Below are 27,166 nucleotides of genomic sequence, written 5' to 3'. Positions count from 1 at the left end.
TTAATGAAAGATAACCTGATCTTGAGAGTCTTCTGAATGATTTAAGAAGAGTCTGCAAACAATCCATATTCTTTCATTTAAGTGTTTCTTCTAGTGCGCTAAGTCAATATAGCACAGTTAATTAAAAGCATAGCCTGAGCTTTTAGCCTGTGTTTTTACTCAAAACACAGATGGTTTATGTTATTACACTCAGATGGTAGCATAAAAGTAATTAAGCAAAAATGAAATGATATATAGAATAATAGAAATAAATACTGCATTAATGCGGTTTAAAAAAAAAAACAACAAAGATGTAAAACGAGGCAAGAGAATTTTTGATTTAAAATATTTCATGTAATACTGAAAATTAGTGATAAAAAAGTAAAAAATGAATAACTAAATAAACAGAAACTCTATTTCCATGCAAAGTCTAGTGTTGTAAACTCCAAACCAGGATTATTATCGTTAATTTATGCTAAAACTAAAACCATGGTTATTACTTTAAATAAAATAAATACTAAACTAAATTAAAATCTAAAAAATTTTTCTCATTTCTCATTTTTGTTTAGTTTAAGCTGAAGTACTAAAATAACTAAAAACGTAAACTTAATAAAAATAAAAAAAAAAAACATTGAAGAAGCCCTATAATAAGACCAACAAAAAAACAACATAATTGCTAAAACTTAATAAAAAATAAAAACTAAATACACTCCAATAAAAAATAATAAATTTAATATGTCTATTAGAATAAATAAAATGTAAAACAAGCACTCTCAAAATAATGCCATAAGAGCTAAAATGTTAAACTAGGACTGCTTTTAGTGGCCCTATCTTATCTGGTTTGTGATTGACCCATTGAAATTCAATTTAATGCCATAAAGATTTCTCCACTAAAAAGGCTAATCAGCACCAGCGCTTTTCAAATCAGAAAGCCCCTGGCTCTTGACTCTCAGATGTTGACTGTGAGCTGGAATATTCATTAGCTGTTTTCCCTAGTCCACGGCTGAAGCCATGCTTCGAAGACCCATGGTTTAGTAAGCCTATTGAACTGATGTGATGTGTAAAGCCAGGACTCATATGGGACTCAGGGTGAAGCCCTGCTGTGTATTGTTACCAGAGCCAGGAACAGTCTGCTACTTTCCCTTCCAAGAGCTGTAATGAGATAAGATCCATTTTTCTGGCTGCCTTGAAATTTCTAGCTCCCTCTCTCTCTCCTTCTCTTTTCCTGGTAGTTGATTACAATAGAGTGTCATCTGATCAGTGTTCATTCGCAGGCTCAAAGAACTGATTGAAAAATGATCAGGCATTTTATAACCCAGAAGTTAATGGACAGGATTACACAAGCGTGAAGGCTGCTTGTCAGACACAGGTCCAGATCTACAGCAGTGTGAAAGACACGAGATGGGGGAAAGATGAGAAAGAGACTGAGGGAATAAAAGAAATACTGGATACACGATAAATGGTCTGACAGTTTTATAGAAGCAGGATAAATCCCTATATATATGCTCTTGGCAGAGGCTTTCTAAGCGACTTCATATAATATATTTATGGCATATATTAAACTTAAACTTCATATAATATTATACAGAATTCAATATAGCTCAACTGGTGCTAACAACACTATAGGGTAATAAAAAATTACTTTTATTAATTGAAGCTGAAATAAAATAGAACTCAAACGGTAAAGGAAAAACTTTAAAACAAGAATTAGAAATGAAGAAATCCTGCCAATAAATGCAAAGGTTAGTTTACGATGAAGCACTAAAATTTAAATAAAAATAAATTAAAGCTAAATTTAAATGTTTAAAAAGAAAATTGATATAAAACAAACAAACAAACAAAACACATAAATCGCTAAAACTAAAATAAACAAAAAATACAAATATAAAAATAAAAGCCAATTCAAAAGATTATTAAATAACACAACAGTATATAAATAATACTAAAATACTAATATTATATACTTACAAATGAGAAAAAAAGTGTCAGAATAAAATGAGCCTGAGTAAATCATGACAAAAATGTCATTTATGATAAAAATGTAAACTATTTCTTTGAAGGCTGTAAAAAAATTGGCAGACATTTATAAGCTGCAGGGTGAGAGATGACACATTTCTCTCAAAGCTATAGCTGATCAGCTGACATGTAATTGAGGTGACATGACGCTAAAGACTGAGATTAGAGACCGGAGAGTGTTCTTTGGGACACATCAAGATAAGCCCTTTATGTACCCTACAACACCTGGGACAAGCCACACACACTCAAATACACACATGCTCAAATTTACGCCTTTGATATTCAAATCACAAGAAATCTAATCCACTCATCTCAATAAAAGTATATAAGATATTGGTCAACATTCAGCCAGTATTAAACAGAAAACACAACTCATCCACCAACATTCAAAATATGACCTTAAATGTCAGTTTTATTTAATTTACAGCTCTGTTTGTCATCAAAGCAACAGAAATAGATCATTTTCTTTTGACCTGACATCGTCTGTCTGTTCTCCCTCCTGGGGCAACTGCAGACGGAGATTCAGGGCTATGAGAGCAGCTGAGTTTGGATCAGCTTCCCCTGGTAACATAAGTATTTGCCCTGGGAATGCTGCGGGCCCAAGCAGGACCTCCACCAGACCAAAATCCCAGCAGAGAATATCTCAAGAAATTCTTTTGATGGCAAGTATACTGTCTGTCTCTCACCATTCAATCTCAAGAGTTTATACATTGCATTAAAATCCAACTCAACACATTATTTAAACAATGAATATACTGATCTATTGTTTCTACAATCTATGAAATTATGACTAAATTATATATATATTTTTTTAATTAAATAATTTTGAATGCAAGTGCAATTGGGGAGCACAACATTATAATGCACTGTAAGAAAAATGTATATTTATTTTGAGATTTATAAAATTAAAATTTGCTGAAAATTTACTCATCCTCTGGCCACGCAAAATATAGATAAATTTGTATCTTCATTGGAACAGCAAATTTAGCATTATTTAGCATCCATTCACTGCAGAGGAGGTCATGCAATTTCTCTAAATGACAATGTAAGACAAGTACAATGTAAACAAAACTTACTGAGTGCATTTTAAGCATCAACATTACAAGAAGTCCACATGCAACACTCTTGACAACATCAAACTTGGCCTAAAGTACTCAAACCTAAAAGTGATACTCTGAACAAGCAGCTCTCCAAATCTGGCACATGCTATTGTCAAACCCTTTTATATCCCATCTGTCTGGGTAGAAAGAAAGAAATCAGTGTGTGCACAGGTTTTGGAGTCTATAATCTTCTCCAGACAGTTTTTTCCAGCAGGTTTTTACAGTGCACTTGACAGCTGTGAAATGTCTAGCATGCTTCAGAAAGAACTTCAGCCTGTGCTTGGGGACAAAATGGCAGCAGGAAAAGAGTGTCAGACGAAATGTCATGCTTTGTACTGCTCTAATCAACTGATGGAGTTGAAACTGTGAAAATGGACCTCAGATTTGATGAACAATAAACCTGCACAAATCTTTTGGACAAGATTAATTATATACACTGCCGTGCAAAAGTTTGGGATCAGTAAGATTTTTAATGTTTTTTAATGGAGTGTCTTGTGCTCATCAATGCTGTATTTATTTGATCGAAAATACAGGAAAAAAACTGTAATATTATGAAATATTATTTCAATTTCTAATATTGGTTTTCTGATTTAATATACTTTAAAATCGAATTTATTTCTGTGATTAAAGCTGAATTATGAGCATCACTCCAGTCTTCAGTGTCACATGATCCTTCAGAAATCATTCTTATATGCTGATTTATTAACATGCTGCTTCATGTTTTTTTTTTTTTGGAAACACAATACACAATTCTAGTCTCACTATCTTGAAAAATTAATATAGAAATATTATGTAAAACATAAGAAGCAAGTAGAAGCATCACAAACAAGCTGCAATCTTGGGAATTAATAGATTTAAATGATTTTACTAGTGTACAAATAACTCTAATTAAACTTTTGGTAGGCAAATCAATGTTTCTCATTGGTTTACTCCATAGCCTAAAGATTCACAAAGAGTAATAACTAGACAATAAAAATATTTTGAGCAGAACTATTTTCTATAAAAAATTCCAAAATGTAAAATTATATTTTAAGACTTTTAAAATAAATGTACACATTTTAGAAATAAATTTTTAAATACAATATGTTATTTCCAGGTGTTCTGTGTCTGTGGGAATCCTGCTAGGCAAAGTTACAAAAAAAAATGTAGTTGGTGTACTTTTAAGAGTCCAGTGCAGTCAATAGTTGAAATATTTGAGATCATTTAGGATGTCTAGTTACTTTTTATTTACTGGCGTCTTAACATGTTCAATTTCCTGTGACACAATCTTTCCATCTTTTCTACTTGTATCCCAACAGCTAAAATGGGAACAGAGTAGTCAACGACGCAGTTGTTGTATTATGATAAAAGGTCACACTCTACATTCAATCCGATGTCTTGTATGTATGCACTCTGGTATAGCATATCTCAGATTAATCAGCGGAGACACTAATCTTCATGCTATTACTCCTGGCATGACAGCTACAGAAACATGTATGACTCACAAAATGTTGTCATTTCCAGGCAGTTTACAAAGTGTGTAAAAGTGTCACAACCTAATGTAACCTGTGGAGGCAAACAAGGTTCTGTAATTTGACCGCTGTCATTTTGTAAATACTGAACACTTGATCTATTTTCTTGAGCTGTAGGTCAAGTGCAGCAATTACGTATTTTATAAACCACATTTTCTGAATAACACAAAATACATCTTCAGAAACACAAATACCTAACTCAATGTAACCAAGGTAGGAGGACAGATGGCTTATTTCAAAACCAGGTTACATTCCTAATCCACTTCTTTTTGTCTACCACCTTCACCCTAATCTGTTCAATGGCTTAAGAAATGCAAAATATTGTTATTTCTCGCTAACAAATCCAGGCCTGACAGTGGAACTAAACCAAAGCCTTTTGAAAAGATACATGAGCAAAAAAAGAGAGAGAGAGACTTCAATAAAGCTTTCAGGAGACGGGTGGTAGGAGAAAGGGGAAAGTCCATTTATAAGGGCAATAGGTGAACTTTTTTTTTTTTGTAAAAGAAAAACCTTTCAAAACTAAAATGGGATAAAAAGAAGATGGAAGCCAGCCTTCATTTCAAATAAGCTGGGCACTAAGTCATCCATCCATTAAGCAGTGGTAAATATAATTCCATCTCCATTCTGTCACTGCTTCTGATGGAATGCTGTCATTCCCGGGCGGAAAATATGGAAAAGTTTTTTAACAACTTACTGCATTAAAAAGTCCCTTGTGACATACATCACAGCCTGACAACAGTGAGCCGCTGGATTTAGTCAGAAGTAATTTCTTTTCCGGCCTAAGGGACACTGCACAGCAGCCGCTGCACTGCTTTCTAATAGGAATTCACAAATGTGATTATTTTTTGCCAGATTATTATTTTTTGTTGGAGGGAACACATAAGTATATTCTCTAAACTTTTCTGGATGACACAAGGAAAAGTATTTCTGCCACAGTGTCCATTATTGTTGGATACCATTTATAGACCCATGGACTATGAATTAATATAATCAAGGATCTCTTTACTACATGTGTACAATGTAAATATTTATAGGTGATATTAAACGAAAAGCCTTTTTGCTGAGCAGATGTATGAACTAAAGCACAGTATATGTTTATCACAAACCCTACAAAAATGTAAAAATGTATTTATTAGCAAATGTGGACAAACATAATATCATATAGTTAATGAAGAAACATTCTGTGCACTACTGAATAATACTATTCAGAAGTTGTTGTTTTGTGTGTGTGTGTGTGTGTGTGTGTGTGTGTGTGTGAAAGAAATTGATCTTTTTATTTAGAAACGATGCATTAAACTGATCAAAAATGACAGTAAAGATATTTCTAATATTACAAAAGATTTCTATTTAAAACTAATTCTGTTCTTTTGAAATTTCTAGTCATTAAAAATAATTTTGTACAGTGCTCCACACAGAGATCTGAAGTCACCATCATTCAGTCCATCTGGAATCACATGAAGAAACAGAAAAGATTGAGACAGACTAAATCCAGAAGAACTGTGGCAACATCTCCAAGACACTTGAAGAAACCTTCCTACAAAGCTATACAGTTTTATGAAAGTTTTAGGCACTTGTGTAAAGATGCTGTAAAGTTAGGATGTTTTCAAAAACAATGTCATAAATGCATTAGATTTTATTTATTAGTTAACTTCTATTATGTAAATCAAAAAAACATTTCGTGTGACCACCCTTTGCGTTTAAAAAAGCTTTTGTCCTAGGTACACTAGTGCATAGTTTTTCAGGTAGCTTTGTAGGAAGGTTTCCTCAAGTGTCTTGGAGTCGTTGTCACAGTTCTGCTGGATTTAGTCTGTCTCAGTCTTTTCTGTTTTAACGTGATTCCAGACAGATTGGATGATGATGAGATCAGATCTCTGTGTGGAGCACTGGCTGTTGGTAGGTAAAATCTCACTGGATTATTACACTTAACGGCAAAAGGAATGTTTGGAAATGTAAACTGATATTTCCTACTGACACACTACTATAACTTTTCAAATACAAAACTATTTCATGGTACTTCACTAAGTGACACAATAGCTTTGAACCCGACTTGAGAAAACTTTGAATCCCAAACGGAAGTAAGCAGCTTAAAAGGGGGATTTGTCTGGAAAAATCCATTTCCCTTTTGAATTCTTACTACTGAGTTGATGTCGTCCATGGACAAAACTGGCCTAGAACACATCAGGAGAGACAGAGAGGAAGTGGAATGGAAATAACAGCACTTCAGAAAACAAGACCTATTCCTGGATACACTTGAGAGGGTATTATTTTGGACTACTTAAATGCAATCTGTGCTCCTCCACAACAAACTGGCAAGGCCTGTGATGAGGATGGCGACAGTGACAATAACGAGAGATGATAATTAAAGCCACACATCTTCCCCCACCCCTCCGAGAAATGCGTTAAAAGAATATCGGGCAGGAAGCCTGACAGCCGCTGAGCGAATGAGCATGAAAACACAATCTGTCATACAGAGAGCTGATGAGGGGATGATAAAGGTATGTGTACCACGGTAGGCTTCAGTCATACAATGTTATTTCCCTAATAAGCAATGTTTTTCAGGTTTTGAAGTTCTAAAAGAGTGAAGCAGAGAAAAGGGTGGGCCATTATATTATGTAAAAGGACTCAACAAAATTAACAGATTTTAAAGTGGCAGATCTTCTGCTGTGCATGCCGTGCAGCCTAGGGAAAGCTAAGTCAAAATCTTCCAAAGGTAGAAACAACTTACTGCAAAATATACAGTAATGACTATGCTACTCTCAGGTTATCCTTTAAAAAAATCTTTATTTTTTTTTTTGGTTCATTTTAATTTTTACATTTTTATTCTATATGGTATATATACTGTATATATGTGTGTGTGTGTGTGTGTGTAGTGAAAATATATATACTTATGCATATTAAAATAATTGTTATAATTATTTTTATTAATTATTATATATAATACATTTGTACTAAATAAAAATGTGAAAAACTGAAGAAAAGGGAAAAAAAAGTGTAGAAAACCGAAGAACATAAGCAAAGAAATTAGTGAAAAAATATCTGAAATAAGCTAAAATTTAACGAATGAAGGAAAAACGAATCACTAAAAGGAACACTACATGAGAGGGAGGACAGGAATGAGCATTTGCCTCAGTTCACTTGGCTGTAAACCTGTAAAGCAATACAATGTGACATAAAAACCAACAGTGTAGCGTTTCATAAAACTACAACAATCAGTGGAAAAAGAAGCTTGTTACTCGCAAAGTGATTTGAAAACAGCTGAGCTACTGTCACGCTAATGAAAATGTACTTCGCTACATTAGCATCGCTCCTTTTAGTAAGTTACTCCCCAACACTGTGTGGGTGCCGTTTGATTTGCTGTGTGAAGCTTCTAGAACGCATCTCAGAGCCAGAGAGCGGTGCTCGCAATGCAATAAAGGCTGTCCATGTTTAATTTTAGACAGGTTCTCTTCTCTACAGTAAAACATGCGAGAAAACATCTCTGTCTGTCATTGCGATCCACTTTTCCATGGTTTGTAGGAGGATATTTCACATCTTCCTGCCTGCTGTTAGGCTGAGGTCATGGAAAATACATCATGGAGTTTATGCAAGTGTTCAAAATAAGCATGGGGCAAAAAGAGGAGAAACTTACATTTAGAGGACAGAGAGAGACGGAGGAAAGAGAGCAGGTTAAAAGTATGTGTGGAACTTCTGCATTTATTTTTCTTGTTGAAAACTAGTCTGACTTAGACTAATTGAACCATAACCTGTCAGGAAAATTGTTTTCAGTCCCACAACATAGCTGAATGAATGTGGGCCGATAACTGTTTACATTCTCTTCCATATCTGAGTGAGAAATTCTGCAGAAATTTTCCACAGCTCTTATTTTAAGCACCATATCTGTTATCTTACACGTGAAAGGGAATGCTATATACACTTTATATGCTTAGTGTATATTTTTGTAACGAATTTTAAGTAAATGTTGTTGAAAACAAATAAATTGAAAAAAAAAATAAGCTAAATTAGATAAAATCTATATCAGATTGCAAAGTGGTCACTAGGTCTACATTTTTGTAACCGTGTGTTTTTAACTAAACATTTTTGAATGTGCTTAGAATGTTCTATCCAAATAATTTTTTATTTACTTATTTATCTCAGGCTAAAGAAATTCACCTGAAATTTTTCTAAAGCAAATGCAAAAATATTGAGATTATTCTCAAAATTTGTACAAATGTCAAATTGTAAGTATATCACCCAGTCCTGCTAGATATTTTTAGATACATTTTTAGCATAGGCCATTAAAAAAAAACTGTCAAATACTAAAGGAATGCAAAAAAATAAAAATAACAAATAAAAAAACAACTAATTTTGAGTTCTTCAGTGATTCTTTGTAAACAGACGCACAGTATTTTCAGTACTTTCCTCTAAGCAATCTCCATCACTCATTGTGTACAGTTTTCATCATGAACAAATAAACTAAACTAAGCAGGCAGAAGTAATGCTAAGAGATTCACCAAGATTCTTTAAGAACAAACTCGCCTTCAAGGGACACCGAGGGTTACTCTGAAGGTGACTGGTTCTCTGCGAGCCAACTGCTGATTCATGTCACCAAACCAAAAAGAGCACATTTTCCATATTTAATAAAATTTTCATGACCTGCCTTAAGAGGAAGAACATTTGTGCCAATATGGTGTCTTCAACAAATAATGCATTAATGCCATGCATAATCATGTTATGTAAAGCTACATAACCCGATCTCTGTGCTTCGCCACGAGCCACATACTTAACAGACTTCACTGTAAAACTATCATCAAGTGGTTTCAGAAAAAAACAGTCTGATCTCCTAATTAAAATTAGAAAAACACACATACAACACAAAGCCATGAGCATTCAGCAGGCACAGAAACCTCTGGAAATAATTTGAATTAGTCATAGACGATCATATGATAATCACTGGCCAAGAGGGGCTACCTAATATGATTAATATTCCCAGCAGAGATGGGAGCAGTGATTTAATGGTGCACTGACTCTATCTTTGCCTTGTGCAACGAGTCACATGAAATCAACTGACAGCATGTTTGTCTGGGCAGCTCTGAGCTGGCAGAGGACTGTGGCGACAGAAGGCCCTCTCCTCCTCGACTAGGGGGAAAAAACACGCTCCAAAAACATTACAACAATCCCGGAAGCATCTTTCCTTCTCCTGCAGAATCAGGACATATTTCTTGACCAATAAAAAGAGAGAAACCAAGTCTCAAAAAACGATTTTAGCCGCTTGTTAATTTAGTGGACTAAAAAAAGCTAATGCAATGCAATTGCACATGACATGCAATCAATTTGAATTTGTAAACTGCGTGTTTATCTAATCCATTCTCATTGGGACAACATGAATCCTTTTTTGCTCAACCGGATGGACAGAGCACAAATTCCGAATATGGGTTACCACGTCACGTCACTTTTTAATTAAGTTAATTGAACATTATTTATATATATATATATATCCCTTCATTCTTAACTCAGCAGCTGAACAAGTCTTTGTTTTAGAGTGCTCATGTAGAGATGCACTGCCCAAGGTTCACATGACCACTGAACGAGTCATCTAATCAGCCATGGGCAGAGGCAAGAACTCTGGCATGTACTGTAGACATAGTGTGTCCTTATAGCAAAGGTCACATCACAGTGTTTTACTGAAGACCCTAACTAAGCTTCTGACTGTTAGATTAATTAGACTAAAGGTGCTGCAAGCATTTTTATGAAAAGGCCACACTTCAAACATTCCTACTACCTAACAGATATCACAGAAATAGTCCTGAGATATCACACCCATCTATGTGACAGCCCTGTAAACCAGCTCAAGACATGAAAGGAAAATAATTGACCAATAAAAGACATTTTTAACCAATCAGACAACTAGAAATTAAAATAGGCTTCGTCTGTGAATAAAGCTAAATATTATTTGGGATTAATTGTGTAGTCCCTGCTATATGGAATTTTCCAGCTACTAATGATGGAAATTCCCACCCCTCTAGAGACTTTGTCCCATCCATGTACAGTGTTTATGCAAGGTCTTACTTAAGCCAATATAAACATGCCTAACATACTATTTCTGTGTTCTTTGTCTGTTTCCCCCCTCTTTTTCCCCCATGTCTAAATTTCATTCGTTCTCTTTAGGATAATCAGCAACACACTCATTCTTGCTTGTTATTCTGTGTATTAAGGAAAATGTCCAAGAATCCTCACTGAACAAATAAATGAGGACTGTAGCAAGATTGAGATTTAAAACATTATATTCATTACTCAGCATGACAAAACCCTGAAAAGGGACATGCAGTTTGCTCCTTGACAATCCCCCATAAGGATGAAACACTCAATGCTAATACCTCAATAACAGGGATCCAAGTTCAAACTAGTGATTACAGTTACAGTGTATAAATTGAGTTTTTTAGGACCAGTTTTTGCCCATTTGATCAGAGTCCAGTTATAGATTTACTCATATAATAATTAAAAAGAAAGTGAGAGATGATAGGGCTACTTTGGTGTCAACATACAAATTGACAAGAGACAGAAAAAGAAATTGAATGGTTTTAAATTAACCACCACCTCTGTGATATCTAAGTGTCCTCATAAGATACATCTAGCTTTTTTATTGATATCCTTAGTGTCTAATCTAAAATATGATCTCTATGTTTTCAATATGGAATGCCGTTTTCATGTAGCCTATCTGAACCACCAAAACCACACCTGTTTTCTTACCAGACCTTCCTTTTGCCAAGGAATCCAAACGGTTGATTCAATCTAAATAATGAGTAAAGGACACTGATTTGAAGTAGCACCATATAAAAACATCAACCACCAACAGCTGTCTCCAAATAGGATCCAGGGTCCAGAGTCAAGACCTGTCCATATATGGAGCTTCATCTGTAGGCTTAGCCAGATCAGCATGGTGTAGGTTGCTTACTTCAAAGCAATGCGTTTACCTCTGTTTACATTTGTGCATGTCTTCCCATTAATCAGCTTAAAATAAGCACAAGCAAGGGAGCTTTTCCATTTCAAGTTCTTGGAGCAAATTCAGAGCTGTTTATCTTCGACTGTGTAAATCTGTTATCATTATATCCTCCCTGTCATGGAAAATATCTGGGGTTCAGGCCACCTTGTCAAGTATGTGATCATACCAATAAATGATCTGAGGCAGAGTGCCAGAAGAGGAGATGGGTGAGGAGAGCCTGTTCCCTGCCAGAAGTCCTAGAGCTGGAGCTCAAGCTCAAGCCGAGCATTGCAATGGTTATGGAAATGTAATTAGTCATCCAAATGAGCAGTTCTGGAAGTTTGAGACATGTCTTTACACAGATTAAGCTGATATGACTTGTGGAAAGCTTCTACTTAGCTCATTCACTCCATACCAGATGCTTTTTCATTCAGTTCAGATTCAAGGACTACATTTATCAAAGCCTTTATTGTGTGTCAAAGGTCTGTTATTTGAGGAACTTAATCACCTCTAGAAATAAAGGTATCTCTTACTCTATTTTAATCCAGCTAAGTAGTTTTGCATGCCACTTTAAATCTGAGGTAAAAATGCATGCTACTGTAATGATGTATTGATGATACAATGATATAAAGAAAATGTGACCATATCACTTCACTTCCTAGATTCACAATTTTTTATATGGGTACAAAAATGTCTGGTAAAAGCCACGATTTATGGAGTACTGGGAGATCTAGGAGGATCAGATTCTGAAATAAACTGCACAAAATGGAAACATAAGAGTGAGCAAAGCTAGTGGGGAAATGAAAGAGTGAAAAGAAAGCAACAGGAGAGCTGCAAAGGAAAATGAGTCAGAAAAAAAAACTTACAGCAAACAGACATAACAATGGGGTAAAACACGTTGTATGGGAAATAAAAACAAATATTTAAGAGATAAAATCAATTGGCTGACTTGGAGACTTTGATGAATGTATAATTTTTGAATACACAGTTAGTAGAGCTCAACAGTGAGGATTTTTTTCTGCATACCTGGTCAGGCCAGTGGTTCAGATTTCTACTTATTTGTATAAATTTAAATGTAATATTTACATTAGAATTATGTTATGAATTTAATGTAATCTTTTCAAATTCTTTAAGATGTATTTAAAATTATTAAGAATTATTCATTATTTATATTTTAACATTTGATTTTAACAATCAAATAGTAAGTTTTCTCTCTATTTCAAAGGAAATTTGTAATATCATCTGTAAATTCTAGAGATATAAATATACAGAAAACTCCAAGGCAGCAAAAAATTATCATCAGCATAGGTGAGGTTTAAAAATTTGACAAGCAGAATTTACAACCATATCTCACAGAAAACAAACTGTTTAAGTTCATATGCAATAAAAGGCATTTACACCATTAAAAATGTAAGCTATAACACTGCTCTAATATGACAAGTAACCAGCCCAAAACTCTCACAATGGCACCAGGCAAGCGGGCCATCCTTATTGCTCAATCATGGTTATCTGCTATACAAGATAATGCTGATTCCCCTTTGAATTGTAAATTAAGAATGCCATTGCTCAAACAGTTTGTCATTTTGCACCACAATGCAACCGATTCTGACTGAATAGTTCAAAGAAAAAAAAATACACTTACGAAATCTCATCATTCTGGAACTCCAAGGCTCCATGGGTGTCTTCAAAGTCCTCTCCTCCACCTTTTGCTGTGCCTTCAATGGTTTTATAAGGGATTACCACTACTCCACGGGCTCCAGAGGTACGTGTCACCTTCACCTCCATCATGCCAATGCTTTCACTGACATGAACCACAGGTTCCTCAAATGTGAAGATGCCAGCATGGTCATCGTCAAAGATAGTCACAATAGCTGTTGAAGGAAGGCCAAGACTAGCTAATGTGTCCACATGATTGGCCCCTGGGTTCCCATTGTCAGTTCCTTCAGAAATGACCTTGACATTGCTAAGATGAACCAGGAAGTGCTCGTCTTCTTCAAAAATGTCATCGTCGATGATGTCCACTCTTATCTCCTTTTCGGTCTCACCTGGTTTGAAGACTATAACACCCTCGGTGAACTGGTAATCAGAGCCTGCGTTGGCAGTGCCGTCCTCAGTGTGGTACTCCACCGACACAGTGCTAGTTAAGTCACCACCGCATCGTACCACATTTAAAGCCACAGTCCCGCAGTTCTCAAGACACTGATATGTGGCGGGGTCAAAGAAGATCTTCGAGGAAATATCATTATCAGAGACTTCTGATCGAAGTTCATGGTTGCCTAGTGCTTTTCTGGCTTGGTCTGCAGCATGCTTTTTAAGTATGTTACCCGCACCAGTCATAAGTCTAGTGGCCTGGCAGCGATAGAACGCACGACTCTTCTGTTGCTGGCTGAGGACGTGGTAGTTGGCGAGCTCAACCAGCTGCTCCATCTCTTTCTCTGGATGTTTCTGTTTCAGTTCCTTCAAAATCCTGGCCATTTCTCTTCTGGCCTCATCCTCATCCATGTCTTTATCTTCAGTATCCACCGTGCCATCTAAGAATTCCTCACCGTGAGAGTTAAGCATCCCACCGTCCATTTCGATATCTACCTTTGACTGGTGCTCTGGCTCACCTTCGGTCTCAATGATCATTCCCCTTTGTTTTCCGACTCTGTAACGTTTGTACACGTACTTGTAGAATAAAAGTCTGCGGTCTGCAACCCAAGCAAATAAGACACAAATCGGAAAGAAGAAGAGAGTAAGGAGTCCCTCCCAGACTTCCACGATACCTGGGGAAATCACTGCCAAGATCAGATAAAGCCACGTATATGCAAATATACTCCAAGTGGCGGTGACAAAGAACACCCGTAGGTGCTTGACCTTCCGATGCTCTCCTTCTGGTATCACAGAGACACAGAGACCGATGATAACAAACATATTAAAAGCTGCACTTCCAACAATGGTGTTTGGGCCCAGCTCGCCTGCATCAAAGTTGTGCCCACACACTTCAACCACGGAAAGCATAATCTCTGGGGCTGAGGAACCCAGAGCCATGAGAGTAAGATTCGAGACAGTTTCGTTCCAAATACGAACAGTAGTGGTTGTGGTTTCCCCGTTAGGCTTCTTGATGGTGATCTCTTTCTCCTGGGATGTGATGACCTCAATGGAAGCCATAAAGCGGTCTGCAATGATGGATACCCCTAGGAACATGTAGACCAAACCGACAAAGTACACAGTGGCTCTGGCCAGCTTATCCCCAAAGGAGGGATTCTCCGGCGTCCAAATTGGCAAGATCACTCCCTCTTTGCACTCAAAACTACCACCACATGTCTCGTGTGAAGAGTTTTCATTAGGAGAAGTATCTACATCTAAGCTTGATTTGGAGCTGCCTGCAGAGGCCGGCATGAGCTCATAGAAGAAAACTAAGAAGAAGATGCTGATTAGAGCGAGAGAAAAATAGGATGAAGTCCCAGATTGGCCCATGTTCCCAGTGAGGTATTTTGTTCCTGCTCTCCCGTACCCTGTGAGGAAAGAAAAAGTGAGGTGAACTCTTATGAATGATACAACACTAAGATGGTTGATCAGAAATTATGCAACAGTTGCTTAAATTTGATTGCTCAAGCAATTTTATGAAAGAGCTAATATTTATAGTTTACAGTGACATCATTGGGAAGTTGTAACATTTGTATAAAAGCTCGCCTGTGTTCACGGCATTCCGGACCTGAGTATGTGAACGGTGCTGAGTGCAAGCAGACCTTGCCTGGAGCGAGGATTTTTTTTTTTGAAAGTCAGAGCGTCAGTGTTTTACCTCACTCCACAGTCGCTCATAATGGGGAAAACGCAGTGAGGAAATGGAAAACCTGGAGTGGAGTTAGCCAAGAGTGACTGCAGGAAGTGTTGAGTGGGGGAGGTCCACTCGTACACACTTTTCCAGCCCGTTTTTTAGACTATGAGCTGCTTGGTGATGCCAAAGCTTGATCTAACTATTTTCTTTGGCGGAGAAGAAACATACAAACCAATTAGTAAATTTTGACAGGAAAATAGTACTCAGTATACTATACAAAACTGTCTTATATAGCCAATAACGCATTTACAGTCGTGCTGTAGTACTAAATATCAACGTCCCTGTTATTACCTGCAGTATTGAGTACTCTTGCTTGTGTTTAATCATTTAATTAAAATATAAGAAATAGAGGAGTGTCTGTTAATGAATTAATAAGTTGATAAGCTGGTTAAGATACTTGGATGAGTGACCATATCTTAAATGACTGGATGCTTTTGTATGCAAGCAGATGTGATGTAACAGTACACCAGCATTAGCCAGACACACACACATTCACTTACTCAACAGCTGTTTCACATCAAACAGAAACTTAATAAATAAATTTAAAAAAATTAAATTAAAAGCATTTTATCATATGCAAATTAAACTATATCTCATAATCATCCTACTGGGGAGGAAAATCCAGCCTAAGATGGTGTGTTGGTTTTAGTAGGTCAGGATGGTGTTGGCATGATCTGTGCACTTTTCAGCTGGACAGACTGGGAGACCAGCTTGCTGACCAGCTAAACCAGCTGAACAAAAGCTTTGCCAGGATGTGTGACCATCTTAAACCAATACAGCATTTTAGGATGGCTATATTTACATTTATTTCGTAAATAACAAAAAATATTACATAAATGAACAATAGATTTGCCCAGGCAGAGAAGTGTTTCTGAATAGAAACGAGCAAAATATTTGCTGAACTGATTTTGAATTTAGACATTTGCCTCTCAAAAATGATTAATCTGTGTGATAGATTAAATGAAAAAGAAAACGCATTAGGCCTACTATGAATTTAAACTCTCCTTTTTGACTCATAATACTATAATAATATAGTACATAAACACACCCACTGTTTACATATAACTGCAGACAGCATGAAACATAGTAAAGCCCAAGTAGCTACATAAATTTACCTTTTAAAGAGAAATGCCGTGTTGATGTGAAACCCGCAAAATGTAGATAAAGCTGTGGTCTTGACGCTCTGAGATTCCGGCAAAAACTACCTCAGTCAAGCGGACCGTTTACCGGCAAACTCACTCTCATCCTCCAGGAGCTGAACCATTCCAATAACGAGAGCTGTGCGTGAGACACGCGATTCATTCAGAGCTGCGCGGGCAGAGTGTGCGGCGGAGAGTTGTAGGCTACTTTTCCTAAGTAGATATTTTCCGCTTTCCGAACGGATTCGCATGTCTGACCGGAGGAGGAGAGGCTGTGCTCGGACAGTGCGGTGGCTTCGTGCCAGACCCTCAAGAGCTGATAACGCTGACATACTGAGAGAACACACAACTAATACTCTAGCTATGATACAAGATAAGTGCCAGAAATTACATTGTCCATTAAAAAACAAACATTTGTCCGCCTTGATATGTGGTGATTTTCAGAGGCATGTTTAAGGCAAAATTCGTAACTGGTTAACATTAATCCTGAATAATTAGACTGAGAATTAACAGTAATTAAATAAAAACATTAAAAATAACTAATGAAAAAAGTTAAATAATAATTGTATATAATACTGCAATTAATTTAATAGGCTACATTTTCACATTTAATCAAGATCTGTGAAAATGTTCAGGGTGATCAAAAGGTTGTCGCAATGCAGGTCTTGTGGGTGGTCACTAAGGCATCGCTAAGGTGTTCTGGGTGGTTGTTAGGAGGTTGCTAAGGCGTTCTGGGTAGTTGCTAAGGGATTGTTACAGTTTTGGCGAATATATGCCCCCACAAAGTCTCACACAAGTCTTCTGCAATCAACCCCATTCAAGGTTTTCCATTTCCTGAACAACGGCTCCAATGGAGTAAGTTTCACTTTTGGATAAAACCACAGTTTTCCACTTTCATTCACTAAAGAAAACACTGACACCAATGTCCCAAAAGCCGTTTCGCGCTGCAAGGAAAATCCTACAATCCTGGTTCCCTTCACGAGAGAAAAAGATTGATGACTCGACTTTTCACTTTTCTCACTCGAAGCAATTTCGCTCCCTGCTCCGCGTTGACTCCGACGCCATGAACATGTATGGAGCAACATAACAAACGTAAAACGTCAGCACATTTGGAAAGTCATTTGGCCAGCACACAGTGTGTAAGTAGGCCTACGTGTATTTCAAATATACAAACTTGTTGATTTCAGGCAACATTTCTCATTATCCTATAGTTTAACTTCATGTAGCCTACTAAACTAAATATAGCCTAACTAAAACTGTAATAAAAACAATGTAACTATATAACCAAAATAAAAATAAAAATGTAAAATATAAAATCATGCACCTTGTACAATACTTTGTCATTCTTCCAATTGATCAATACATGCTCAAATTAAATGGCCATAATATGAGGTTGATGCATATTTATCATGATTATGCAGGATTTTCAGTGCTGTAATATTTATTTAGAGGATGTATGTGCCATATTTAACATTCAAAAGAAATGTATCACTACAGAGCTGTGCCATTCAGCTCCATGTCTGTGTTTGTGTCATATAACTGCAACACTTTTGTGCCCTATCTTGAGTCATTGTTATGGCATGCCAGTTCACATTTGCCAGTGATGTGATCTCTGTCGTGATGTGTCTCTCTGCGTAACACCAATATAACCTGAAGGGCCTCTATTAATTTGAATCATGTTTCTTATTGTGTCTTGCCAATGGCTCGCTAGACGAAAACAATGCAGGTGCAAATCAGTGGAAATGCAAATTTATGCATGCATACAGTATAGACTGTCTTGCATACTCATACACGATCTGTGTGTAATTGTTTTTGTGGCTTGACTTATGATAAAAAAATGGCTAAATGCACACATGCAAAAGATGAGAAGCTAAAAGAATGTGTTTCAGTTAGATTAATACACAATGACTCTTGGAAATTGGACTTCTGTGACCTCCAATACTATGCATGTGTCACATAAATCAATTTTATATTAAAGCTACCTAAATAGAACAATTCATTACATGTTAAAATATCATAAAAATTATTATTCTGCATTTCACTCTATTATTCAGCCTTAATCTCAAGATGTGTCCTTATGCAGAAGCAAACACAAAATGTCTGAATGCAGCTTGACATGAACTTTACATCTTGAGGCTTTTGCTGTTGTGGCCAGCTTTCGCCTCACATAGCTCCACAGCTGTTCTGTGAGACATGGAGGAGAGGCCCTGAGACAGAGTGAGCTCACCGTTGTATTATTCCCTCTGTAAGATTACTGTTTGTGCTTGCAGTTCCACATACATGCTTGCCTCTCATGCCTGACCTGGCTAACAAAATCTCTCCACCGTAAAACAAATAAATAAATAAACAACAGCATGTTGTCACTTGCTCATGGGTAGTCACTAGTCAGTCGATGTGCTGTAGTCATGTCATGGAACAGCTAGACTGTTCCCAACTCTTTCACCTCACTGACATGAGGTCAGAACCGGCATGTTTGAGTTGTAGCAATTTTCTAGGTTGAAAGATTTGGTAGAACTTGCATCTGGGTAGGTTTTGGTAGAAATGTTTTGAATCTATACATCAGCTGGGATGATACTGCATCATGCTGTTTTTCCCTTTCTCACTCTCTTTGTTTGCTTTGGCTAAGTGCATTAATAGGCATCATATACTGTTTCCTATAATGTTATATGTAACTCACAGGCCCTTAAAAGCAAAGTCAGCTGAAATTAATTTCAAAGTTCAAATCACACTGTAAAAAACATTGCCACTGTAATAATAATATTACTTCCAAGCAGGGTCAGTTTTTTATTTATTTTTGCCACAAATGGTGGCAGTAGCAAGTAAACTGAGAAAACTTATCAGCCATGAATTAATTTGTTTTGCATTAAATAGGTCATCATTATTTTTTTAGTTTCAATAAGATAAAATTGGGTAAAATTTTTTTAAAAATGTCCATATATATATATTAAAATTATTGTCATCCTATAGCGTTTCTCTTTGCAATCCTCCTCTTTGTTTTGGGAGATTAATGTGAGGACAGTGTCGCTACATGCAGTTCTGAATAAAGAAACTTCACTGTAGGCATCCCTCATAAATCTCTGATGGTAAATTTTCCACTGAACTAAAACTCACTTAAAAACACATGATTTACATTAGCGAGCATCAGATTATCATTTTATAATTTGATTTAAACCATGCATTATATTCCAGTTCCAAATAAAGTTATGGGCCAGTTAGCGAGTAACATTTTATCTACTTGCCAATGTCAGTTTTTACTCTCATTTAGCGCTTGGCGAGTGTTAAGTTGGACTGTTTCCGAAGAACTGTAATAAGCAACAATTATGCGGCATAATTGATTTTTTTCCAAATTATTCCTTCATACGAAAAAAAAAAACAACCCCTACTTTTTGTTATTAAATCAGTTGTTTTTTTTTTTATGACGTAGCATAATTTCACACAGTAGAACATTTCACACAGCAACAATCAAAATAAACCATGATCCCACTGCAACTGATGCCAAAACAGAAAAGCTTATTCATTAATGCAAATGATGTCACCTTAACAGCCATCCAGTAAGTTTTTCATCCAATAAAATAACGGTTTTAATGGAACTTTTCCTACCTAGAGATCCCTAAATCAGCCAATCCTATGGACTCCCCTCCGTATTCCCTGTGGTGCTGTGAGAGACTGTCTAGGGAAAGGAGCAGTGGCCGATAACATGTCTAAATTTAACAGAAACAGGCATTGTTTCTGGCCTGGTGGGCCAAGTGAGTGCCTCTAAACATGGACAGCATAGTTGGGTTGTTGCTTATCGTTCTCTTCTCCCTCAGCCACTTCCATACAAGGCTGTGCTCAGAGCCTGTCACTTGCTAACCTGCCTGTGAAGCTCTCCTATCTGCCAGCTTCTTGTCATTAACAGACGCGTGCAAGACAAAGGGGCTTCGCTGGCAGGTAGCTTTCTTCTCCCCTTGTGCGTGTGGTCATACTGTACATGTCTGTGAGTGAATGTGTGTGTTTGTGAGAAAGGCAGGAATGCGCTGGGGACGTAATTGGTGATTTTCCACAGTTCCCAGGACCCCAGTAAGAGGATGTAAGGAAATATTAGCTCATTTATTTTGAGAAGAATCGACTCTAAAGATTCGAATTGCTTTAATTGAACTGATTCCAAATTTAATTAGTTTATACTTCATCAACGGTTCGTCCAGCGAACGTAAAATTCAGTATATCCTTTCCATTCTGTTTATATTACTTCATGGCTTAATGAGAATACAAACAGAATGATAATTTATAAACTACTAGCTAGGTAGCATAGGATCTGGGCAAAGTTTAATCTTAAAATACAGCACACAAGACAATACTTCTTTATAAATGAAACAAGAATTTATTGAGCTACTCTATTACATGGATCTAAAACCTAATGGACATACACATACATACACACACACACAGTTACTGAAGAGGATGATAACGGAATTTGAAAGAAGTCCCAGGAGTAAGTTATTCGTTAGATCGCACCAAGAAAATCACAAAAGCAGAGATGTGTCTTATCTTTACTGCTTAAGGTCAATCTGCACTTATTTCAGCAAGGAATGAAGTTTGTTTGTTTTACTTGCATTTGCGCTGAAAAGCGGAGTTGGAGATTCGCTTGTTGCCTCGTCTCAGGGAATCCCCACGCCTCGGGTTGGTTGCAGATCTGTCGTTTGGATGACGTCTTTTGGGAAAACCCTCCTGGTGATTGGTTGGTTGCCTGGTTACATAGAGCTTCGGAATTCCTTCGGATAGTTTCGCGGTTTGCAAGACTTCGAAGATTCTTGGCAGTCACGAAGTTTCAACGGAGTGTTTTTTGATTTCTGGACGACAAGAACGCTAGCAGCGTTGGAGTAGGTAGTTCAAGCCATGGCGAAGAAGGAAGCGTGCGCTGAATTAGTTCAGGCATTGAGGTTTTATCCAAGAGGATTTGGTCCATCCCACGACGCGATCTTCCAATGGGATGCCGTTGCAGCACTTAGACATGCCCCGTACTGTTTCTCTTTGTGCATTGATTAAGCATCCTGTGGCATCGTCATGTGAGATGAACTCCATTGTGGAACTTTGGTGAATACCTTATAAAGTGTCATAATATGCACCCAATACAGAATTCGGACATTTCATTAGCTCCAAGTTTAAGCGAATAACGTGAGCTTTCGTTCAACACTAAACTTTCCATATCTTACACACATTTAATAGCACTATCTGCTAAAACAAGTAAAACATTGATTAAAGTTGCACCGATTACATTTGAACACATCAAACATATATAAGACATAAAAACATATTATTTGTGAATATAATTAAACCTTCAGATTTCTCAATGGTTGTCCTTTTGAGATCATTTATTGAAAAGTTCAGTTTGTAGAAAACTTCCCAACCAAGCAGGAAGCAGAGTCATGGGATGGATCCTATATGGATCCTTTGTGTTGAGGTCCATTAATTATTAATGATTCCTGTGGGGCCGCGGGGGTTTCCATACGTTGTGATCATGAGATGCTTCTTGATACACAGGGTCCTTGTATCTTGTGAAAAGAGTTAATGTTGTCAACTCTTTTAATCGGAAAACAACAAGGCTGACAGGAAGCTTACACATGATGTCGACGTCACATAATTAGCTCCTGATTAGTTTTCTGATTTGCGGGGGTATTTTCCAACAAAAGTCCTCTGTTGCGGAATCACGTTGTCACTTCTATTAAATGCAGACATACAACTGAGCATTGTTACTCTTTAGTTAATAATTAATGGAGTTCAGAATGTGCAGATGGGAGGAAATAGGCTCTTTTAATTCCTTTGGGAGAAGTAGCCGATTCTGCAGTTATTGGTGTGACTGTTCACCGAGGTCCTACAAGGACGTGACATCTTCTGGTCCTGTGAGACATCCTGTAAGGTTTATAGAAGTTGGCTTACATGTGGTTGGAATGAGACCAGACAAAGTTCCTAAAAAAGGTTCCTTATCTATGTTTCCAAGAAGAACCTATAATAACATCAATTGGACATTTCCATTGCACAAAAGGTTCTTTATAGTAAAAGTTGCAACTTTTTATCTAATAACTTAGCCCTTTTTCAAATTTCTGGAACTCATGAAACTCTAGATGGCGCAGTCCGATAGGTCTAACTCAATCTGAGTTAAGCTGATTGGTTCTCTCTTGTATCATTAGCCAATGAATTTTCTGCTCAGCACTCAAAGATATGACAAGTGCTTGCTGTAGCAGTTGCAGCACCCTCCACCTTCCCCAGCTCCACCTGTATAGATCTACTACGCGGTGATTCATGTATGCTATATGGGGGTTATTCATGTTCAGTGTTGGGCAAGTTACTCTGAAAATGTAATCAAATTACTGATTACTCCTTAAAGTAAGCACGTTACTGTTCTGATTACTTTATTTCAAAAGTAATTAGTAGTTACATTACTAGTTACGTTACTTTTTTCTCCATGAAATGTATGAAATCCCAGCAAACATGCTCCCAATAAATATTTGTTATTAAAGCATCAACATTCCAAGAACACTGCTATTTTTAACTAAAGCAAACGTCTGCTGCATGCATGGCTTGGCTTGGCAGAATGCTAGCAAAGAGCGCTGCATTTATAATCTTTAAAAGACATCTCAGTTCATCACTGTTCATGTTATATGTGCAGCAGCAGTATTTCTTACATGCTCACAGCAGCATGTTGTGGATGTATTGGCAGTAGCAAGTCTTGGTACGTACTTGCTCTACCGCAGCAGCAGCAGCAGCAGAAGCAAAATCAAACCATAATAAAAACTCAAACAACAAAAAACACAATAATATTGTCATGGACATTAAAATGCCAATCACTCATAGACACAGCAAAACAGAAATTTATACTTGGAGGTGGGATTTGTGTGTGTGTGATATATATATACATATATATCCCACCTTCAAATCAATGTGTTTACATTCAACATGCTATCATATGGGTTTAGTTGAATGTGATATAACACTTTTGGCTGCTTTAGACGTATTGCATTTTGACATCTGTCTAACTGGGCTCTGTGAGAAGGGCAAATAAAAGCACATGGACTTGCAAGCACATGAATCATGACCGTGTTTGGCTAAAATGCAACATCCTATAAACATCAAAGGAGCAATGGCTGCATTTCACTATGTGACAAATGTACAGAAATAGCATAATCTACTGTATTTGACATAATCTATTCTCTGCTTGTGAATCTGTTAAGGGCTTTTGGCAGTATCTTCAATGCTAGTCCTGCCCTTTATCACAATCAAGTGTTAAAATGCACTTAGGCAAGTACTTTGTTGCTAATTTTATCACACAATCAGTCTATACAAGGAACATATTGTGAATCTAGGATCCAGCAAAAGGGTAATTCCCAAATAATGTTATTATAACTTCATTTTTCTCTCATTAAAAATTATGTATTTATGTACATTTAGATATTATTACAAGGCAGTTTTTTTCTTTTATACTACAAATTAAGCTGTAACAGCCAAAAGCAGTGACAAATTCTCATAAAAATAACACATCACTAATCAAACTATTAAGTCTATACATTACAGCATTCATTTGGTTTTCAGTCAAAGTCTTTTGCCTTAAAATGAATCAATATCAATGATTTGTATAAATTTGGGGGAAGTCGTGGCCTAGTGGTTAGAGAGTTTGATTTGGGGGAAGTCGTTGCCTAGTGGTTAGAGAGTTTGACTCCTAACCCTAAGGTTGTGGGTTCGAGTCTCGGGCCGGCAATACCACGACTTAGGGGCCCTTGAGCAAAGCACCGAACCCATAACTGCTCCCTGGGTGCCGCAGCATAAATGGCTGCCCACTGCTCCGGGTGTGTGTTCACGGTGTGTGTGTGTTCACTGCTGTGTGTGTGCACTTTGGATGGGTTAAATGCAGAGCACGAATTCTGAGTATGGGTCACCATACTTAGCTGTATGTCACGTCACTCACTTAAATAATCCAAATGAAAGGTAAAGTAACTATTTTAACATGGTTTAATTGTTCAAATCATTTTTATGCAAATGTAAGCATCCTCCTCTTACCTTGGAAGAACTTTTGTGTTTACCACATTGTGAACTTTCAAAATACAAATTTGTAGCTTTAATAAAAATCAGTAACAAAAATAAATAAAAATGATAAAAAAAATCTATAATTTTATTTATATTAATTATTTTTATTTTTTTATCTATTTATTTTTGCTAAATTGCAAACCTTTAAACTAAGGCTTAACCCTGGACAACAACATGAATAAATTAATGGTAAATAACTGTAAATATAATTGAATTGAAGGGGGTTTTAGGCACTTCATTCATTATTTCATTTTGAAATAAACTTTTACATGGAGATTCTTTTTCATGACTTAAAATCAAGAGACATATTTTAATAATGACCCCCAAACAGGCATTATGCCAGTCAACAAAGAAAGGCATAAGGCTGAAGTTATCAAAGCTCATATTACGTACTACAAACAAAGAGAAGACAACTTGTAAGTATAGTCTTTCCTATCATATCTCCTCGATCATCTTTCCGTATCGTTGAGGCCACATTTGTGTTGCCAGCATGTCACATTTCAACATCTTTGGTGTTTTTCTTTTTGACTAGTCATGATTTATCCATAGATCTAGTCATCTGAGATGTATGACTGTTTTCCAGAAACATCACCCAGTCAATGGTCCATTTCAAACAGCCTGAAGGTACCCAGTGCTGATTCATGATGCCCAGTCCTGCTATGCCATAACCTACAGTCTCATACATAAGAACATATGAAGTGACCGACTTGCAGAGTGTCTAGAGAACATAGACCTTAATCTGTGATTAACTCAGCTGTCAGTGCCCTTAAAAATTGTAATTTTAAGAACTTTCTTCATATTTGCTGAAAAAAGCAGTTATGAATCATCCTCTTATGAATCATTAAATAACTCTGAAGTTTGTCAGATTAATTATCGTTCCTGTTTGGCTGACGCAGTTATCGCCAGCATAGGACAGCAAGCACACAGCTGTTACAAACATGCGCTTCATTTCTTTATCTGTCATCCGAGTGTTTTTCGTTCCAGTTGAAGTGTCCTTATATGATGTTTTTGTTACATAAGTGAACTTCCATCCTGAAACTCATAGTGACACTTGGATAAGGAAAAATACAACTGCAGTAGTTCTGAAATTTTATTACATATGAGCCAAATCTTATGACTTTGACAACTGGTATAGAACTTTGATCTAGTTTTGACAAATATGGGACCTTTTTTATTTCTTTTGCCTCTGAGATGTGTTTTCTGCTTTCTTGCTGAATATGGGCCTAGATCTTTAAAAGGGGGAAAAATTGGTTGATAGCTTATAACAGGAAAATATAATGTGATATTTCTAAAAAGCTTGTCTAATGTTAGAAAATGGGTCACTTAAATATGAAATCTCTTTTATGTCACTCTTACTTCACACAAGATGATAGAAGATTTCAGAACTTCACCGGCAGTCGAAAATGACAGAAACTGCAGCTGTACATTTGGCTTGTGGAAGATTAATCATCTGAGATGGACTCTTAGGAACAGCAAGAGTTTCTGTGACTGAGAGGATTAGAGTAGACAACCAGAGTAGAGTTAATTCATAGATACATTTTGTAAGTAGAGTATTTGCATAATTTCATGAACATAAAACAGTCTAAATTTCTGCTGGAAATGTTCTGTTATGACCACTGATCTATCTATATCTATATATATCTATCTATATCTATATGATCACACTTTATATTAGGTGGCCTTAACTACTTTGTACTACTAAGAGAATTCTCTTCTGCTCACCAAGCCTGCATTTATTTGATCCAAAATACAGCAAAAGCAGTAATATTGTGAAATATTTTTACTATTTAAAATAACTGCTTTCTATTTGAATATATTTTAAAATGTAATTTATTCCTGTGATCAAAGCTACATTTTCAGCTTTATTACTCCAGTCTTCAGTGTTACATGATCCTTCAGAAATCATTCTAATATGCTGATGTGCTGTTCAAGAAACATTTTCATTTGTTTACCAATCAGAGAATCTTAACATGTAAAAAATATACATTATTGTTCAAAAGATTGGGGTCAGTAAGCATTTTATTCAGAGCAAATGCAAAGAATTTCATTTAACTGCTGTTCTTTTGAACTCCACAAAAATATTAAGCTGCACCACTGTTTTCAACATTGATAATAATAAGAAATGTTTCTTGAGCAGCAAATTAGTATATTAGAATGATTTCTGAAGGATCATGTGGCACTGAAGATTTTGCCATCACAGGTATAAATTACATTTTAAAATACATTCAAATAGAAAAATATTTATTTGATATTACTACTGATCAAATAATGCAGCATTTGTGAGCATTCAAGTGTACAGTGGTTTGGTTTCAGAGGCTTTGTATCTTTGTACTTTTACATATACATATACATATATATACACACACACATACATACACACACACACACACACACACACATATATATATATATATATATAAAAATCCTAACCCAGCATTTTGTTTACATCTCCTAAAGGTAAAGTCTTCTTCCAAAAGACATAATTAAAAAGGCTTGCACTCCTGCTGTAGATTATTATATTTTTATAATAAAACAGTAATGATTTTTGTAGAAAGGGCCCCCTTAGGCCAGAAAACACATGCGCT

At 36.4% G+C, this 27,166-nt stretch overlaps 1 protein-coding gene across 10 annotated transcripts in view; it reads right to left on the bottom strand.

Moving 5' to 3' along the window:
• LOC109064906 (sodium/calcium exchanger 1-like) overlaps window positions 1-21,648 on the bottom strand; it is a 38,569-nt gene extending 16,921 nt beyond the window's left edge. For 4 of the 10 annotated variants that reach the window (XM_042733970.1, XM_042733973.1, XM_042733971.1 and 1 more), the window contains exons 1-2: window positions 20,124-20,691; window positions 13,207-15,061 (exon numbers count right to left, since the gene is read on the bottom strand). In XM_042733970.1, coding sequence (XP_042589904.1) covers window positions 13,207-15,023 — 1,817 coding nt within the window. In that variant the 5' untranslated portion in view covers window positions 15,024-15,061; window positions 20,124-20,691. Of the gene's footprint in view, window positions 1-13,206; window positions 15,062-16,499; window positions 17,786-20,123; window positions 20,700-21,115 lie in introns of those variants that run through there. The other 6 variants (XM_042733969.1, XM_042733974.1, XM_042733967.1 and 3 more) reach the window with 5 other exon arrangements.
• Between the last annotated feature and the right edge of the window lie 5,518 nt (window positions 21,649-27,166).

This window comes from Cyprinus carpio, chromosome B11, assembly GCF_018340385.1.
Source record: "Cyprinus carpio isolate SPL01 chromosome B11, ASM1834038v1, whole genome shotgun sequence".
Classification (NCBI taxonomy): Eukaryota; Metazoa; Chordata; class Actinopteri; order Cypriniformes; family Cyprinidae; genus Cyprinus; species Cyprinus carpio.
This window is presented reverse-complemented; position numbering and strand designations above follow the sequence as displayed.